The sequence below is a fragment of the Lonchura striata genome, chromosome 7 (assembly GCF_046129695.1).
Source record: "Lonchura striata isolate bLonStr1 chromosome 7, bLonStr1.mat, whole genome shotgun sequence".
In the NCBI taxonomy this organism is placed as follows: Eukaryota; Metazoa; Chordata; class Aves; order Passeriformes; family Estrildidae; genus Lonchura; species Lonchura striata.
In genome coordinates, this window is record NC_134609.1 from 20,415,349 (window position 1) to 20,434,186 (window position 18,838).

General features: G+C 40.2%; 1 protein-coding gene across 2 annotated transcripts in view; it reads right to left on the bottom strand.

Moving 5' to 3' along the window:
* The window catches only part of NT5C2 (5'-nucleotidase, cytosolic II), a 59,589-nt gene that overhangs the window by 21,197 nt on the left and 19,554 nt on the right, over nucleotides 1-18,838 (bottom strand). For both annotated transcript variants that reach the window (XM_021536323.2, XM_021536324.3), the window contains exon 3: nucleotides 9,246-9,319. In XM_021536323.2, the coding sequence (XP_021391998.1) occupies nucleotides 9,246-9,319 (74 nt within the window). The remainder of the gene's footprint in view (nucleotides 1-9,245; nucleotides 9,320-18,838) is intronic.

Sequence of the window (18,838 nt, forward strand, 5' to 3'; positions counted from 1 at the left end):
CAGCATACTAATGACTTTAGCCTCTGTGTTACAGGGCCTTTTCTCATCAGGCAGGTATTGTCAGGCACTGCCACTGAAATGCAACAAAAGGGGAATGCTAAGGTTTCTCAAGCTATGCTGCTCTCCATTTTAAAATAATTCATTACTTACACAGGAAGGAGTCTGAAATGTCATGTTTAAGTCTCACACCTGGGTGTTAACTACCCTCAGTTTTGACAGAGCAGTCAGACTGCTCAGCTCTGATGGGAGCCCAGACTCACGCTTGGCTTGCACAGCCTGGAAGGGTGCTGTCACTTTGTACTAGAAATAAAACCGAGGATTTTCTTTCCCATTGGAACTAGACCCTGCAGAGGTACCTGTACTGTGGGGACCCTCTGTAGAAACACTCAGCTGGCTTGGCAATCCCAGGAATGGGGATAAGCACAGACCTCCAGATCGCCCTGCCTTGCATCTCTCTTTCCAATGACACATGAAGTGTTACCCTCAGCTCCTGCCACAGCCACTGAAGGCATTTCACTTCACAGCATCCTCACTGGCCATGAAAGGAAAAACACTCCTATTTAAAGCTCTGGTGTGTCCAGCAGTGGTTTGGGTCGTCTCTGCCCACATAAACACGTGCCCTGCATGCAGGCAATGGAGTGGAGCACCTCTGTGCTGTGCTGACCTGGGAGCTCAGTGCCTGTAAACAAAGTGGTAAACGTGCCTGATTGCAGCCACAAGAAATCCCAAATGAAATCCAAGGGACAACTCACATGTTTTCAATTAGGAACATGGTGAACTTCTGACTTGCCATTTGTTTATGAACTTGGCTGAACTGTGACCATAAAGGTTTGTCTACAGTCAAAATGAATTGAAAACCAATTAGGAACAGTCTCCAATCCTCTTGACTCCTGGGGTTTGATTCTAAGCATAAACCATAAATAAAAATGCATGGTACTATGGAATGCAGAATTGCAGCATTTCAGCTTATATTTAAATTGGCTTTTCATAATACCAAACAAAATGGGTAGCAACATTGGTTTGTTTCTTTGAATTTTTTTTTAGTCTAAATGAGAAGAAACTGCTGCCAAATTGAGTATAATTTTCACTTATCCATAGAAACCTTTTCAAACACAGAAGTGACCTGGGCAGTAAGACAAAGCTTAGCTTTAAAGCACAATTCAATATTTAATGTGCCTTTTCTATTTCATTAAAAATTATGTGTCTGTAGTGATCAGCAAACAATATCTTGACAAAACCTCCAGGTGCATCCCAGAATACTTCTGTATGCTTAATGCACAAGCTGCCCTTCCCTGCATGAGCAGCCAGACCTTGCAGAGCACCTTTGTGCCCACAGATGTTTTTGACAGTAAATCTGATAACAGAAACTTAGGCAAGGGTCACTACTCAGCAGAGAGCTGAATCCTGTGGATGTGATCTCCAGTGGCTCCATGGCACCCTTTTCTGACACAGATGCCAAACTCGGGGCTCTGGGTGGAAACCAGAGCTCCCCTCCAGAGCAGCCCCAGGGCTCTGCAGTCCCCAGCCGCAGCAGAGCCCATAAAGCAGCAACGCACCCACTGCAGCCTAAAAGCAGTGGAAAATTCCTTCCCTCTAATGCTCCTGCAAACATCCCCAAGTGCACAGCACAGCTTTCAGCTCTAAAACCTCCAACCTGGTACTGAATCAGCTCCCCTTCTCCCGCTCTGCATGCTAACAGGCAGTGTGAAGACAGGGTTTGTTGTTGCTTCAAGGACTGACACAGCACTCTATGTGCAGCCAGGCTGAGAACTGAAGGGTCCACACTTCAGGTTGTTTCTACTGCTCCTTTCTGCCTGTATTAAAAACAAGTGTTGTCAAGAATCATCAGCTTTAACGCTTCCCAAAGCAGGCTTATTAGTGCTCTCATTGGTAAATTCCAGATATTTTTAGCTCTCTGCTGCTGCACTTTGTTTGCCTTCAATGTAACAAAGATTTGGGCTGTTTGAATATGCCTCAGAGGTTGGCAGAGCAGAGCTTAGTGTTGGAAAGATTTCTTCTGCTGAATAAAAATGAATGGCTTGAGGTAAGAACAGCAGTACTGAGGTCACATTGTGCGTGTTGAGAAAAGCAACTCGGACAGACTCTGCATTTCAAGGAAACTTCAGTTTGTCTGGAGTAGAACTTTCCTTTGCACTGGATTAATATTTTAAAAATGACTACAGAGTCACCTGTTCTTTCACAGGAAATATTTAGTTTTCCTGACACAAGAGAATGCTTTTTGTGCTTAACAAATGGCCTTCACAATTTACCTCTCTCAGATACAGCCCACTGTGAGTTATAATCCCATATTGGAAATATCCCTGCATTTCCATGGAAACAAATTACTGTGCCAAAATATGGGCTTAGTTCTTCAGTAAAGACTTATGAACAGGGAAGAAATAGTTGCTCGGGCTTCAAGTTCAAACATAATTTTCTATCATCTAGAAATAAGAAGCAAATTACTTAAAGGTCTAGAAGTCATTAATATAATATATCTAAGGCATTTTTCAGGTTTAACAGCATCCAAACAAATTTAACTTCTTATTTTTCTCCATATTCACTGGAGAGAGTGAGCCTCCAAGGCTACACATTTGTTTAACAGCGTGCACCTGTGCTTAGATACAGTACAAGTGCCCATGCTGGCAAGAAGCCACATACAGAAGTTTTTCTGTAGTGCTAAAATAAGGCATTCACAAAGCAATGGCACACATGTGATCTCAGAGTTAAAGCCTTCTGTACTCTCAGCTTTGGTTCCTCCTACAGAGTAAGCTGTTGGAGTCATCACAAGGGTATTTGCAATTTAATAGTACTTCTGTTGGGGTATTAAGATTACTAGATAAGGAGTCGATTAGATTGAAAAACTGCCTCCCTAGTTTCATCGTCTTGCTCGCCTTGGTATACTAACAGCCTGCTGACCCAGCTTGGTGTTACCATCTTCTTTTTAAGACCAAGAAAACAGAATATAGCAGCTTTTGAAACTCTCCTTACACTGTGAAGACTCATTCTTTCAGCAGCTTCTGTTTATCACTCTGATTCTTCAAGAATCCACAGACAGCAGATTAGCAGTTTGTCAGTCAGTGATTTACTGGGACAGAGCAAGCAACACATGCTCTCTCCACTCCTCATTCCCAATGCCAGCATGTGAGATCCCACAGCTCCAGACCTCATTTGCTCATTACACAGCTTTAAATGGTCAGGCTCTGAAGAGCAGAACACAAAGAGAGCAGGGACAATAATCACTGCACTGGTATTTGAAAAGACATCCAGCTCAAAGCATACTTGGAACAATTTGGCCTCTCTGTGTGCCTTTAGCTTTAAAACACCAATGGCTAACCCTGCCTCTGAAATCTGCAATATCTGCACCTGTCAGACTGGCAATGTGCAAATGTGAAAAGGCAGACAGCAGATGTGCAACAGTCAGGGCATCTTCCAGTCCTGGCTAGGAGAGTTGGAAAGCTTCTCCTGCACATCTACCAACTCCATTCTCCAGACAGCACATTATTTCTGTATGACACAAAGAACTGCATTATCCAGCAAACTGGGAAAGAAGCAAAACTGCTTAGTATCTCCCCAAAAGAGCCTCAAAGCTTTACATCACGATGAAACTAAAGGCAAACCTTTAACCTAAGCAGGAGTGCCTCATTAGAACATTTGCACTAGAGTTCAGCACTAATAAACAGACAATAACAGCACCTGAACTGACATCCAGATACACTGTAGTTGTTTACATGCTCAGTAATTTAAGTATTCAGCTCAATTTTTCATGTATAAAACTCCCACATTTATGATTTGTTTTTTATCTGTGCGATCCAGATTTTTTTTCATACAAGGTACAAATTCATGAGTCCCGTTTCTCATGGAAATTAAACAGAGCTGAAACACAGGAACCTGATAGACTCTGCTACAGTAAAAACAGTAGATGGACTGAAGAACCAGTTCTCAATTCTGCTGTCACCATTTCTCCCAGATCACACAGCAACAATCCAATTCTACCTTCTGGCTGAGTGTATTTTTTCCAGAGTAAACAGGTAAACAAAAGCATTTCAAAAATGAGATGAGGGTGTGAAAAAAATTCCTCTTCTAAATTGCAAAGATGGCTTTGACACAAACACCTACCTGAGGAAAGGGCAAAACCTGTTTATGAATGTTGCACTTTGGATTGAGTTGGGAAAGACTAAAGCTGTCTTTCCCGTATCTTTTCCCATGTGATGAGAAGGGAAATGCTACAAGCTGAAAGCATAAGCAATTTTGCAATAAAATCTTGGCAGTGCACCAAACCTTGGCATTAAATTGACAATGCTTCTAGGACACAAGCTATATTCCAATCAGATTATGTTGCATTAATCACATTTGCACAAAATAAAACCAGTATTTTTCAAGCCTCATTTCCCCTCCTTTTTTATTAAAACCATTTTCAGCAGCCATTGATAATTTCATTATCACTTTCTGGAGAACACAGAAGCAGCAATGAATTAAGCACAGGAAAAGCATTCTAAATGAAAGCATTCTGTCTGCTGATACTACCTCTTATCTACTTCAGAGATAGAAGATAAACTTTCAACAAGGCCGTAACTTTTGGAGAAGAAGAGTAGTCACAGAGGAATCTTTTCAAGCACAATTGAGTTTGTAATTCTTACTTACTATCCTTCTCCATCTGCCAACGGCCCAGTGTGAAATTACAGCCAGTTTGGGAACCCCACTGCTTTAGCTCTGCTCCTGTCAAGGGACATCTATCCATCACCTCATTGTGCAGCCTGTCCCATTTAAGAGCTGGTAATGCCAAGGCCTCCTGCATTATTTGGATCCAGATCTAATAATTAAGTGTAGCTCATACTGAGTAGGAAGCAGCCAAATATAATGCTGTGTGAAACCAATCTTTCTCTGCTTCATTTCCAATGGGTGTCACCAGCTCCTCAGGCTCAGGTGAGTGTCACAGTCCAGACTCTCCACTGACATACCTTTATTTAACTTTAGGCACTTAGCAGTAAACACAAAACGGAGAAGGCTGTGAATCTTTTGGATTGCTTGCAACATTTCCCTCTACCAAAGCATGAGCAGTTTTGACAGTACTGGTGAAAACAGGCAGGCAGACCAGAATTGTTAGTGACTGTTGATCTTCTGGCTGGATGAATAAGCAGAGATGAATCATTCACATAATAAATGAAACTACTATTTAGCAAACAAAAAATAACAGCAATAGGAACTTCAATCTCTCTAATTTAAACAGGAATCATTCAATAATTCTCAGTTCTGTCCTGACAGCAAATTCAGCCCTGGGTGTAACACAGAGGCTTCCCAAGGAGCAAGGGCACAGTCTGGAACTGGCAGGGCCTTGTTCCCAGGCTGGCAGGCAGCAAGGTCAGAGGCAGGGAATGAAGGGCTGCAAAACATCACAGAAACTTGTCTTAACCTCCACTAACAGCAAGGGCTGAAATAGCTGATGACTCCTGCTTGTGTCAACTGCTGCAAGACTTTAAACAGAAACTACTTAACTAAGCACACAAACCACAGTCAACCCCTCCTGTTCTTCCTGCTCTTTCCACCTGCCTCCCAGTATGCTGGGAAAAGTGTGCTTTAAAAAGCATTATTTCATGTACTAAATGTGATTCCCAAACAGACTGAATAGGAAGAGGACAGCCAGTTTCATACAAAACACAGACTAGATCGTTAACCTAGGGAGATTTGGGAGTTTCCATACATGTAAGAGATCTTATTCACTCCAGAATACAATAACAATCCTTTATGGGAAAACAAGAAATCTAAAACCTCTTAGAGTTATTTCAATTTGCTTTCATTTTATTTTCCCAGCAGTCAAAATTAATTCTAGATGTAATCACTGTTATTACAAATTCAGCTATTTAAGGTCCATCATTTCTCAGACAAAAAATCTAAAACCTTTGGATCCTTCTACACAAAAAGACTTTGTTTGCCCAACCCAACCACTAACAGTGTTTCTCAGTCCTATGCAAGGAAAGAGACAAGCACAGTCGGGGAACACAGGAGTTATTTACAAAAATTCAAAGTTTAACCTAATTTTGGCTCGAAAGTGAACAAAATCACTGTGCAAATGCTGTATAGCCTTGAATTCTTTTAAATTCTGAGTTAAAGGTTCTTTGATACCTCTAAGAAGTACTACTCTATAAAATAGCACATGAAATTGTACTTTATGTGCAATGCAACATGATGATACTAAAACTGTTCTCAGCTGGCAAGCTGACATTCTCAGAAATGCTGGTACTAGAACACGATCACTGCAGCATGTGCATGGTAGCTGTTACTACAGACTTCAAAATGGAAATGCCATGTCCCTACCAAAATTAGATTATTCTAGACAGAAAAGATGGTTATTGTAAGTAGATCTGTGTTCTTAAATTCATAAAGTACAGGAATAAAACTGTCTCAAGCTTCTAAAGTTCAACATACATGAATGATTCTGACTATGAACCACCTTCTAAGGAAGACTTCTAGTGCTACCAGTGGTCATTGATTTGGAAAGAAGAAAGACACAAGACAGAGGTACTTCTTTACAAGACAGGTAATTCAGTGTGTATCAAAATAATCATTCTGAGATGGCAAATGTATGACTGTCATCAGTCTATTTCTGATGTGAAAGTACACAACAGAAGGGGATGTCACATACAGATTTTGGCAGGGTCAGTGACTCTGCCTGCCTTAAGTTGTTGAATACGAAGATTGTGCTTGGATATTTTAAAAAGCTCTACAGAAAAGTAACCTAGCAATGTCTGAAAGTAGAAATGCAGAAAACTAGACGAGGAGCTAATGACACTGGAGATGCTTCTGTTCTTTTCTTTGGCCTATTTACTTGTTTTGAATGGTCTCCAAAAGGCTTCTGCTCAGCATGAGCCATCTGGTATGCAGATACCATTTCCAGATGTTAAATTACATATAAACTGGCTTTTTACTTTTTTTCTTTTTTTAATCAAGAGAAGTAGCATGTCCATGTGAAAGAGTGGATAAAAGATAACGTGACCAATCAAAAAACACAACAGGGTCTCATGAATGCACTAACTATAGCATATTACTGTAATACTTCACTTGTCCCACTTCTTCATTATAATTTCAAATTAATTTATTATAATTGTAATCATATTCTAACACTACACTCTTTAAAGCCCCTGCAGTGGATAGTATTTTTTCTTGTATGCAAGCTACAAGTAGCTAATAATGGTCAGATAATAAAAGCCCACATGGAAAGGAAAGGATGGCTCTGAGACATAAGAAAATAAACAGGTAATTTCAAAGGTTAATTTCCAGTTTGAGTGGAAAAAGGGGAAATAGTACTTACCAGTCATAATGTTTTTCATCTGCAAAAGGCTTTCCAACCTAATTACATTCTCACAACTCCTAGTGAAATGATCTGCAACTATTATCTCTGTTGTACCAAGGAAGAAGTCACAGGACAGCAGCTTACCCCAGAGGGGTCCAGATTTCCAGTTTTCTACTCAGACCACATCCCATTTCTTTTTCTGCCTCACACCTTGTCTCTCAACTCCCCCAAAAGCACTGACTTTGCCTGCTCAACTGGAGCACTGTGATCTTCCAGCCTTGGAAGTCCCAGGCTTTTATGTCCCTAGTACTGCTTTAGGATGCTTGAAACATTCATTTTTTCCTTTCATCAAATCAAGCATCATTTTGTGGATAACAACACATTTGCTCTGTGTTTACAGGGACATTTGAATAAAATGAACAGTCAGATAAGCAAGGACAGTGCTGAAGCTGTCCTTCTGTCAGGATGAAAATTAGCAACAAACTTCACGCTCCACACCAGTCCCACTGGGATCACCTGGGTCCTTGGGGAAGTGCCACCACTTCCTTTGCAAATGGCACAGAAGTTGTTTTTCTGTTACTGAAGAGAAACCCACAACTTTTTTTTTTTTTTTTTTTTTTAAGCATTTATTCTTGAACTGTTTTTCATGCACCCCTTAAATGCACTGCCACAAGACTGTCACAGCTGGGAAACACAAACAGAAAGCACGTGCCTGCAGTCATATTCAGCACAGATTAACAATACACTTCATGATTTAAAAAGTGGCAAGAACTTTAAACAGATGTATAAATAAGGTGGGTAACAACCAAACCTTTTATGTAACTTCTTTGTAGATAAAAGAACACAAGGAACTGATCTAAATATAAACTACAATTACCTGCCACAATCTCCAAAACTGTTCCTTGCAGTTGAACCACGAGCCTATGGAAACCTTCCTGCCCTTCACTTAGCCTCTGACCCTCACACTGTCCCCAGCCACATTACTCATCTCTCATTCCTTCTCAGTACACAGTAACCAGATGACCATAGCTGACATACTGCATTAACCTATTATTAGGTGACCCTGACACTACCTCACATTTTCTCAGTTCATATACACAACAACCCTAAACTGAAATATTAGTGGTGATAGGAACTTTTTATCCATAACCTTGGAAGTGGTAATGAGAAAGAAGGCAGGATAGTACATGACATCCTCAGTTACAGCCTGCGTGATACTATAACCTAGGAAATTGGAAGTGAGCTTTTTATCTCTTCCTTAAAATACGTAACATGAAAGTCTGACTATGAAGAAAATGGTAGCTTTATTTCCTCTCATCAAAAGTCTCAGGGAACTTGACTGTTGAGTATCTGAAAGATGGAGAAGTCATGCAAGCAATTTTATGAAACCAAAAGATCTTATGCAACCTCCCAAAGCTTATCTGTCGTAAAGAATGGGCAAAGCTTTACGAATTAACTCGTTCAGCTGACACAAGGCACTGCCCCTGTCATGCCCCTTCTCAAAATGAATCACTGATGTGCCTAACACAGGAAGGGGAAAGAGGAAAACCTATTCAAAATCACTCTTTCAGGACTAGGAGAACCTGCTGGCCAAAGGTGTAGCCTGCTCTATGCACCAAGGATGAAAGAAATCACCTTGTTATTCAAAGCCAAGCATGCACAAGGGGCATTGTCAAAATACAGTGGAATCTAAGGAAGCAGACTTATTAAGCTTTGGTTTTCTCAACACCATAAGCACTTGAAACTGCACCACAGTAACATGGCTTATGACCAAATGCAGATTGCAAATAACAAATTTAAGGGAAACACCTAACATGAATGTGCAACAAATAGTGAAAGATACATTTTCTAATAGAAGAAGCACCTGTAGCCCAATCAGCTTTTTGCTGTTTTTTGCTCAGCAAGAAGCAATATTCCAAACTAAGTCAGTGTTCAAAAAACTTAAGAAGATACTCACCAGCAAGTGTATAATCCATATCAAAACCAAAGCACTTTATCTTTTCCATAGCTAAGCTTCTGTTTACAAAGACCCTGAAAAGAGAGAAGAAATATCACCAGAGGTATGAGCATTTTCAAAATATTAATGTTTTAGAACAAACACATTCTGCTACTGTCAGGATGTTTGACTTCCATAGGTGAAAATCAGCAAATATACCTGAAAACAGAGTCAAGTCTCATTTTTTGCGAGTTCTCCTGAAGCAAAGCCATGACTTTGCAGAATTATTCTAATTTTTGCTGTCCAAAGACATACACGCATGCATGCACACACACAGGGCCCTCCATGTGACCTGCAAAAATTCCTAAGAATACAAAAGCAAAATCTCCTGAAGCAGAATGCAGACCTCAAAGAATATAAAACTGGAAGCAGTAGATGCAAAGTAATATAATTTGCTTGATTAAAACAAATTATTAGTAAGAAATAAGAAGGAAAATAAAATAATTTCTGTGAATAAATTCACAGCATTTGCCTCCTATTTGGAACTATATCTGGAAACTCAAAGCAAATCCAAACAGCCCCATTTTCACCAATACCATTAAAAACATGTAATAAAGCTCTGTAAAAGAGTAACTGAGAAAAATTTTCATACACAAGATATGCCATTTCTATTGTGACTTATTTTATTTCTAACTCCTCTGAAACTTGCCAATTGCTATTTTGTAAATTCAACTTTTACCATTAATGCTTACTACAAAGAGACTCTAAGCTGAATGCTTCCAGGCCCTTTTAGATGACAGCATTAATACATGATATCCAATTTAGTTCAAGTAAGTAACAGGGTAAAGAAATAGCTCAGAGAATACAACAAAAGCTTTTCTTGCTTCCTGTTCCAACTACAGCAGTAACTAAGCTGCTTATGTTTCCCCAGAACTTTAAAGCATAAAGCAGATCTGCAGTTCAACAGGACTTCTTTCCACCGGCTTATCTGAACTTTAAAAGTGAGAGTCAGAACTCGTCTGTGGCAGGAAAGCTGAGCTTTACAACACCCATCTCAGACCAAAATCCCATGCTCGAGTTGTGATGCCAAGAAAAAATTCTCCCATATGAGAGAAGTCCCAGAGCCTTCACTTATACTCTGATGTCAGCACGTGAAAATTCTCCAAATATTTACCAAGTGCGCTGCCCTGAGCGCTGTCATTATCCTCTTAGGCGCGGCGCGGGGACAGTGAGACACAATGGAGACGGCAAGCGCGGAGCCGAGCGCTGCACGTTCGGGAAGCCGGGAAAAATGGGAAAGATGGGAAAGCTGGGAAAGCTGGGGAGGCTGGAAGGAGCCCCGGGAGCCCTGCTCCGGGCAGGTGGCCGGCATTCCGTGCCCTGTCACTCCGCCACAGCCGCGTCTCAGCAGCGCTGCTCTTACCTCATCTCTCACCGATGCGCTCCCTGCTCAGCTCGCAGCCGTCCGATTCATCTACTTGTCTGAATCACATTACAGAATTCCTTTAAAGCTTCCCTGGTACCCAGGCAATTTTGCTTGGATCTGATTTGACTTCAGAAGATCATTATGCCTGAACCAAGCCTTGAAGTACTGTATATCTTCTTGGACAGTGTTCTAGAAAACACATCTGTGGCTAATTTAACCAGTCACTGGATATTGTTGTTGTTCCACACAAATCCACTTGGAATACAGTTTCTCTGGCAATAGTGTACTTTCCCTCCAACCTTGCACACTCTCTCTGGGAGTCACTGTTTCCTGGCAAAGTGCCTGCCTTTGACAATGGGGCTTGTCACTAAGGGGCCTTGGAGGTTATAGATTACACTCTTTTCTAATAGGTTTATGTATTACCTAAAGAAGACAAAGTGATAGGATGGATGCTGGAAACCAGTAAAGAAATGCCTTTTGGAAACATGAGATGGGCTCATAAGTCACTAAAATTCGCTCCTGAAATAGCTGGCTTTTGAGTAGGTGGAGCAAATTATCTGAATCTGCAATCTGAATCCCTGTTTGTCTTTTAACATTGAGACAGCTCTGATTTACAAGAGACCATGGAGAAGCACTATTTAGTACTAAACAAAGTCTGATACCTTGTATAATGCATATGATTACATGGTGCTGCTGCCAGGAAACATTATTTATTACCTAATTCAAGCATAATTTCTGATCTCATGTTTGTGCAGCTTGTTTCCGAGAACACGGAGCTTTAAGAAGGAATAACATACATCCAGGAGACACCAGTAACATTTTTTATCTAAAATGCAGAGTCCAGTTCTGCTCTTGCTTTTAGGCTTAATCCCTGCAGCATGGTTTTCTGACTGTCTTTACGGGACAGGAGCAAGAAGTGAAATTCAAAGATCACAAGACCATTTCAGAATTGCAACATTTGGTAAGTTTCCCAAATGAGGACAAAAACTGCAAGTACTAAGACACAGCTGAATGCACTCACAAAAAGGGTAATATGACAGTGCCTGTGAAAGGCAGAAACAAGGGAGCTCTGACCCGAGAGATCTGTTCCAGTCCAGCCTGCCTGTGTTTAGATTATGATGACACCAAACTGATCAAAAACCATGGAAAGATCACCAAAGCTCTGACAGATTGTCATGCCTTGCTTTTGTAGTATTTAGAAACTGAACCCAAAACCAGCATAGCTTGAGACTGAAGATCTGGAAAAGTTTTCTGAACAACAAAACAAATAGCACTCATAAGTATATTTTTGTTCCAAAATAAGTCTTTTGGAAAATTACCATAGCAGCACCCTTTGGTAACAGCTGGTGAAGATGCCTCTTTCTCCACCAATTTGCACTTACTGCCTGTGACCTATAAACTGCACTGGCAGGGTCTAATCACACCCCAACTTGGCACATTTCAAGGCATGCTACCAGCTGATCTGATGTGGTAATTACTTCACCCACCAGTGCTGGAGTGAGACAGAGCAAATATTTTAAAAAGCCAAAGAAGGTTATTGCACAACATGTTCAGGACAGGAAATGAGAACACTTTAATCAATTTAAACTTGCATATGCCTTGGCAGATTAAATGTAGACTAAACAGTGGTGAAAAAAAAATAAGGGACCATTTTTACTTCTCTTGTGAAGGCCAAGATAGATGTTGGTTTATTTTGTAGGCACTCAGGACCTCAGTTCTAAATCCTGATAAAGAAATTTCCTATTAACAGTGTTCCCCTAGGCACAAGGGAGACAAGGGAGTAAGTAGCTACTTACAAATATTTACTTCCAGAAACTGACCAGCTTAATTCGGGGTTTTACTCAAAGCAGTAAATATCTGCAGTGTCCTAGAAACTAAAATTAAAAGCTGAGATTAAATCTCTAGCAGTTTCTGGGAAGAGCCAGGTGCTTCTCAGAAGCTGCAGACTTAGCCCATTCCAAAGCTGTTCTTAAATTCTAATTGAAAGTACACTCAGCCTGACTACAAGAATACTGATCAAATCATAGGATCACAGAATGGTTTAGGGTCAAAGGGACCTTAAAGATCATCACATTCCAAACTCCTGCTATGGGACACCAGATCAGGTTTCTCCAAGCCCCATTCAACCTGACATTGTGTCTGTTGGCTACAAAAAGGTAACATCTCCTCAGAACAAATGCTATAGAGAAATTACAAGAGTTGTTTTTAATGACTATAAAGCAAGAGCAACCTGAGGGCCCTAAGAACCTTGAACACCTGAATGAAAAGATCCTCTGGTCATGAAAGGAAAGGATGAAATAACAAGTATTTTACAGCTCATCCAGATGAACAAAAATCAAAGAAGCTTCCAGACTACAAAGAGTAGAAATAATATCAGAATAAGAGGAAAACTAAAATGATCTAACATTTTTAGGAAAGGAAGTTTTAATGCAGAATAATTTCTCCACTTGCCAGAATGAGAAGAAATCATACTCTCCCTTCCCCTGAATTTGTTTTTTTCCGTTTAGAAAAGTCACTTCAACTGGAAGCACTGGAGTTAAAATTTTAACTGTTCTAAAAACTTAACAGCACTGGGCAGTAAGACAAAACAAACTGCAGGCACAGCATGAGAATACCCTCTGCATTCCCTGTGCTGAGGCAGAGGTGAACATTGCCCAAGCCCAGTTCCACATCTGTACACACCCAGAGCATCTCCTTAAACAGGACACTGCCTTTCTCCTGCCTGCATCTTTTCCTCCTGATGAAACCCAAGCTTTACATTTCTGCTCTGAGGACTATCCCTGCAAGTCTCCTGTTTTTTGGACTCCCTGTCAGTGTGGCTGGAGCGACACAAGGTGTGGAGCCTGTGGGGAAGGTGGTTCCAGAGCCCATATCCCAGCCCCATGGGCTCTCTGAGCACAGCTGGGACTGGGGAGCAGCACCTGGATTTGGGGTGTCTTAGCCTGGCACAGATCCCCACCTTTGGCAAAACAGACTTGAGGAGCTGTTTTAGGGAAACTTCGAAGCGTGTTTTCCTCTCTAATGAGTTCTTCCTCAAAGATTAAACCCTGCACTTGGCCACAGCAGAAGGCTCTCAGTGACTACAGTATTTATTTTCCTTTTGAGCTCTACGGATTGTGCTGAGTAAGAGAAAAATGTGTTGCATTGCAAGGAAGAAGGAACTGCTGAGCATGCAGCAGGGAAGCCACACAGCCCCAACAGCCACAACTCTGCAATTCATAGACCTTTGTATTTTTACAAGAGAACCGATCTTGGTTTTGTTACTGTTCTTCTCAATCAATTCTGAAGCAGGAACTTAAATCCCAACTCTTCTCAACTGGAGAGGACAAACTCACAGAGAGGGAGAAATGTTTTTATTTCATTTGTGAAAAACCTCTAAAGAATTGTATGCCCTGAATGAAATTTGCATTTGTAATTTGACCAGCAAAATAAACAAAATGCACAGAACTTTACAATTAAGGAGGAACTTGGCACATGGCTCACAATTCCTCATAGTGAAAAAATGTAAATGAACAATGTGAGGCAAGGTTTCTGGAACAGAGCATTTCATAATAATTTTCCAAATATGTCTAGAAATACCTTGCAGCATTTAGCATTTTTCTGGGGAGTGTGTTTCACTGAAAATTAAATAAATACAAAGAAAATTGCAACACTGCTGAGTGGAACAGCAAATACAGTGGGAGCTGGATAAGCATGACTTACATGTGTGTTTAAAAAAGCCTGTGGTGGACAGTTGGGCTTGAGCCAACCACAAAACAGGGACTAACTAGCCAGAAGGCTCAGATTCCCGCTTACTCAGGGTTTAGGAACTTTGGTTAATCTTCACTTTATGGACAACTTCCATTCTTTAATAAGCTAGAAGATTTAACAGAAATAATGGGAACTAAATGGATTAGCTTTTAATTGTCTCCCACGCCCAAGGTCCCCGTGGCCTCTTTAAAATGGTGAATAATGAAATAAACATCACTCTACTGTTATGACAACTCAGTGTTCTCAGTATGACCAGCTAGTCCCCAGATGTGGTCTGCTTGGGGACTTGTGTCACTGCATGACATTACAGCTGTGGTCTCAGGTGACTTCCACCAGCAGCAGCGAACTTCCCCTCTGACCTTCTTTATCTGGTACAAAGCTTTTGAGCAATCTAAAGAAGATAATACCATATAAACCAAATGTCTCATCTTTGGGTCCTGGCTGTTTTGGTAGCTGCCTTAGAGAAGACATAAACTGCTTTAAATTTTTAAAACCAATGAAATTGTTCTTTTGCTAAGTCCTGCCTCTTTAGGCAGATACTGATTTTCCATATACTATTTTTTATCATATCATTTTGGTTTTATTTTTTAATCCTAGATTTCTGGAGTTATATTTTATTCCTTCTTCAACTAAAGACGAATATTCTAACTATTTGTAATTTAGAGGTTTTTGTATTTGTATTTAGAGGTAGTATTTGGGCTCGAGGTAACTTATGGGGATGAAATAGTATCAGACAGGGGAAACAAAGAAAGGGCATAAACATTTCCTGGCCACTTCTAATAACATTTCCAACACCATGCCCCACCATTTTACAAGTCTAAATGTCCTTGCACAGTTACAGTGACATTAAACTGGAAAATCCAGTAATGACTGCATTCAAAGCCTGATGAGGCTGTATCCAGAAACACAGCTATGAGCACTTCCCTCTAAAATTATGCAGGAATCGGATGCAAAGAGAGAGCCTTGGCCATTTCTATTTTCATTGTTTGGGTTTTCTTCCCAGGCAACAGCAAAGTGCCAAGAAGCTCACATATGGATTCCATCCCAAAATAACACTTGTCTGCTCCCTGAAACTATTAAAGCTAAGGATCATGGGACTTTTACAATGTAATTTCTTTATTATTAATTTGGCAAGTGGTGTGCTTTTTTATAAGCTCACCCATTCCACAGACTTGACACAGTCCCTCTCCCTCCTCCAGTGCCTAAAGCAGTAAAACAAACCAGAGGGAGCCACAGGCTGCCCCGTGTCACACAGATGCCACCACACAGGTCCGAGGAGGCTGCTCAGACACACGAGGACAGCCCACGGCCAGCAGAGCCTCCAGAGCCACCCCGTACAGGGAAACTCCACACGTGGCCTGTCCAGTTGTGTTTCATGCAAAGAGCACTTTCAGACTGGTAAAGATTTGTTCCAGTTTTCCACCTCGGTGAACTGATCATTTTGAAGTGATTTTAAATATAACCACCTAAACAGATGAACAGTTTCAAATCTCACAGCCTTGTTTATACAACATTTCCACCTGTTTGCAATCACTGGTGATCCAGTAACAATTAAGTGAACAAACAAGATTAGCAGTGAACAGCCCAGAGTCTACAAATTTGAACAAGCTAAAGTACATCTTTAATACATGAAATCAAAACAACGAATTGGCAATCCTTTTGCTTTGTCATTATTAAATCATATACTATTTTTTAATCCAGAGTCTCAGTGTATAGTAACAGCTAAAACCACTTATATCACGACTGTAACCAAACTGAAGTACAAAACTACAAAGAAACTTACTCAATACTTTATCAACAGTCAGCAGGAGAATTAGGATTAGGAATCATGATGCCACACATCTTGCACTAGCCAGAAAACAAGAGAGCAAGAAAAAAGCCCAACAGTAAAAACAACAACAGAACCCCCACATTCAGGATGAGAAGTCTCCAATTATTCTGATGCAAAATGGTAGAAGCATCCCAAAGTCAGTATGTTTAACCAAAAGGACGTTTCAGCTGTTAAGCCAAAACCACAGATAAATAAATATAAGTGCAAATACCTGTTTCCTGGATCTTGGTAACTGTCAGTAACAAGAGTGGATGGAACACCAACTTTTTCCATTATTTGCTTTAACTAGATGGGGTTGCTATTTAAACTCTAAAGAGCTATGTGAGATAATCCAGAGGGTGCCTAGAAGTGCTCACTCCAAGTTAAAAAATAGACACTAGGGCAATTTGGTGGCTCAGAGTCAACCTAGTTCTTGCCTAATTACAATCACATTAAATGACAGTGCTCTTCCAGAACAAATGATCTAGTGATTATCCTCCACCCGGAAAAGTCAACAAGCAGCACATGACGGAGGTGGCCTCACAACCACACACACCAAGGAAAAGCCTCCCAAGAACTGCACATCCATTTTATTTCCGAATTAAAATCTGTGCTGCCAATAGCACAGTAATGCAGTATCCTCTTACCAGTGACCTCTGCTAGAGAATGAGTAACATGTAGCTTGCATATTAATTCATCTACAGACCTCACCTCCAACAGGCGCCAGCTGTGTTGTGCAACAAGGTCTGACAGCAGCACCAGCCAACCAAAAGCTTTCATTAAAGTTGTCAGAAATTCCCTGAGGATAAAACCCCACCACTTCTCCTCCCCAACAGATTTTTCTGATTCTATAGCTATAAAAATCTGATTCTGAACATTCTTGCCCATGGCATTCAGATATGATGATGATATAGTCATTATACTCTGAGTCAATATGCACTACACCAGTTAAACCAGTCTCAACTGAGACTTCTGCCAACAACTATTATATGCTGAATATTTATCTATCAATTATGATACAATTAGAAGTGCAGCATCTGAAATACATTCCAAGTAAGAATGACCACCATACACTATGACTATTAGAGTAGTATCTTCAGAGATAATTTTTTAAAGTTTTTAAAAGTTTCATGGCCACAAGAACATTTACATGTTTTTTTAAGGTTAACTCTTTTGTTTTTGGAAGCTTTTCCCCATATTTTGTCTGAATTCCTTTACAATTCAAGCATATCAAATCGAGTGTATTTCATGAGAGCAAGAATGTTAAATTGATTGGTCTAAGTCTCTCCACCAGTACTTACGTAAGCACAAAGCAAACAAACAGTAAAATAAGTTTTTACATTTCACACTTCAGAAAACTAGGCATTCCTAACAGCATTTCAGCAGAAAATCTGCTGAATTTGAGCTCAACTAGGCTTTAAACACAGGTAACAAAAGCTAGCCCCACTTATTCTCATCTGTAAATGTGTAGCTGCCAAGCTCCACCAGCCTTTCAGACTGGGCACATAACTGGGCAAATAACTTTGACCAGCTTTAAGGTAACAGAACATAACAGGTTTAAATTCAATGTTGTTATTGGTTTTGTGTCTAAGTCACTTTAGGTTCATGTTTTCAAGTATTTTTCCTTTAGCTGCTGGAGTAAGGAAAAAAAAAAGACAGAAAAAAAAGACTGAAAGAAAAAGAGAAAAAGAAAACGAAAATAATCTTGACAACGACACCATGTATTTTCAATTTCTCTTTTTCATAAAATTTGCAGTGCTTCAGCAATATCCAAGAGTCAGAGCATACCTGGACCTTAGTGAAATAAATTTACATCCTACAACTCATGGCTGTGACCAGCACATGTATTCTGCATCTGAAGGATTAATAAAACACTAAAAAATAAAATATCAAACACCAAGGGGAAATCACTTCAGTCATACTTTATCATGTTAAGTTTGCACTTTTTAAAGTAACATCACATCTGATAACACTACGACCATGAAAAGTACCAGAAATAGAAATCTGACAACACTGCCTCTGGAATGAGGTTGTTTCAGATTCTTACAATACTGGATTATCAAAATAACTCCCATGAAACTGGTATACCAAAGCCATTAATAGCACAGATTTATATTATATTTAGATTTATATTTATACTACAGTCTTGGCATCAGGTTCTCTCATTCTCTCCCATTCCCTCCCTCTCTCTCTCTTTGAAAGAGGATAGCAATTCCAAAACAAAAATGCGCCTCCCCTTAATATTGTGCCTCCCTAGTATTCCCAGTGTTGTGCTTTCCATGAAAATCTGAGATGACAGCAGCATTTCTGCCCAGTATGTTTTGCATAAGACATTTCTCTACGCTAAAAACAGGTACCTAAACTTTACCACAGACTAATTTTGGGCTACCAGATCCCAGCTCCTAGTGGGCAACCCTCCTTTACGTGACTGCACTCCCATCTTCCAAAAGGATTTCTTTTCTGAAGTAAGGATTTCTTACACAAGTAAGGGTAAATGTGATGAGGACTTTAATGTATGAGCTCTTAAAGAGAAGCACAGCTTCCTTTGGATCATGTACAACATTTAGCAAACTGTCAGCACTTAACCATAACAAATGTTAAGGAAATACTTAGAAAAAAATATAGGCA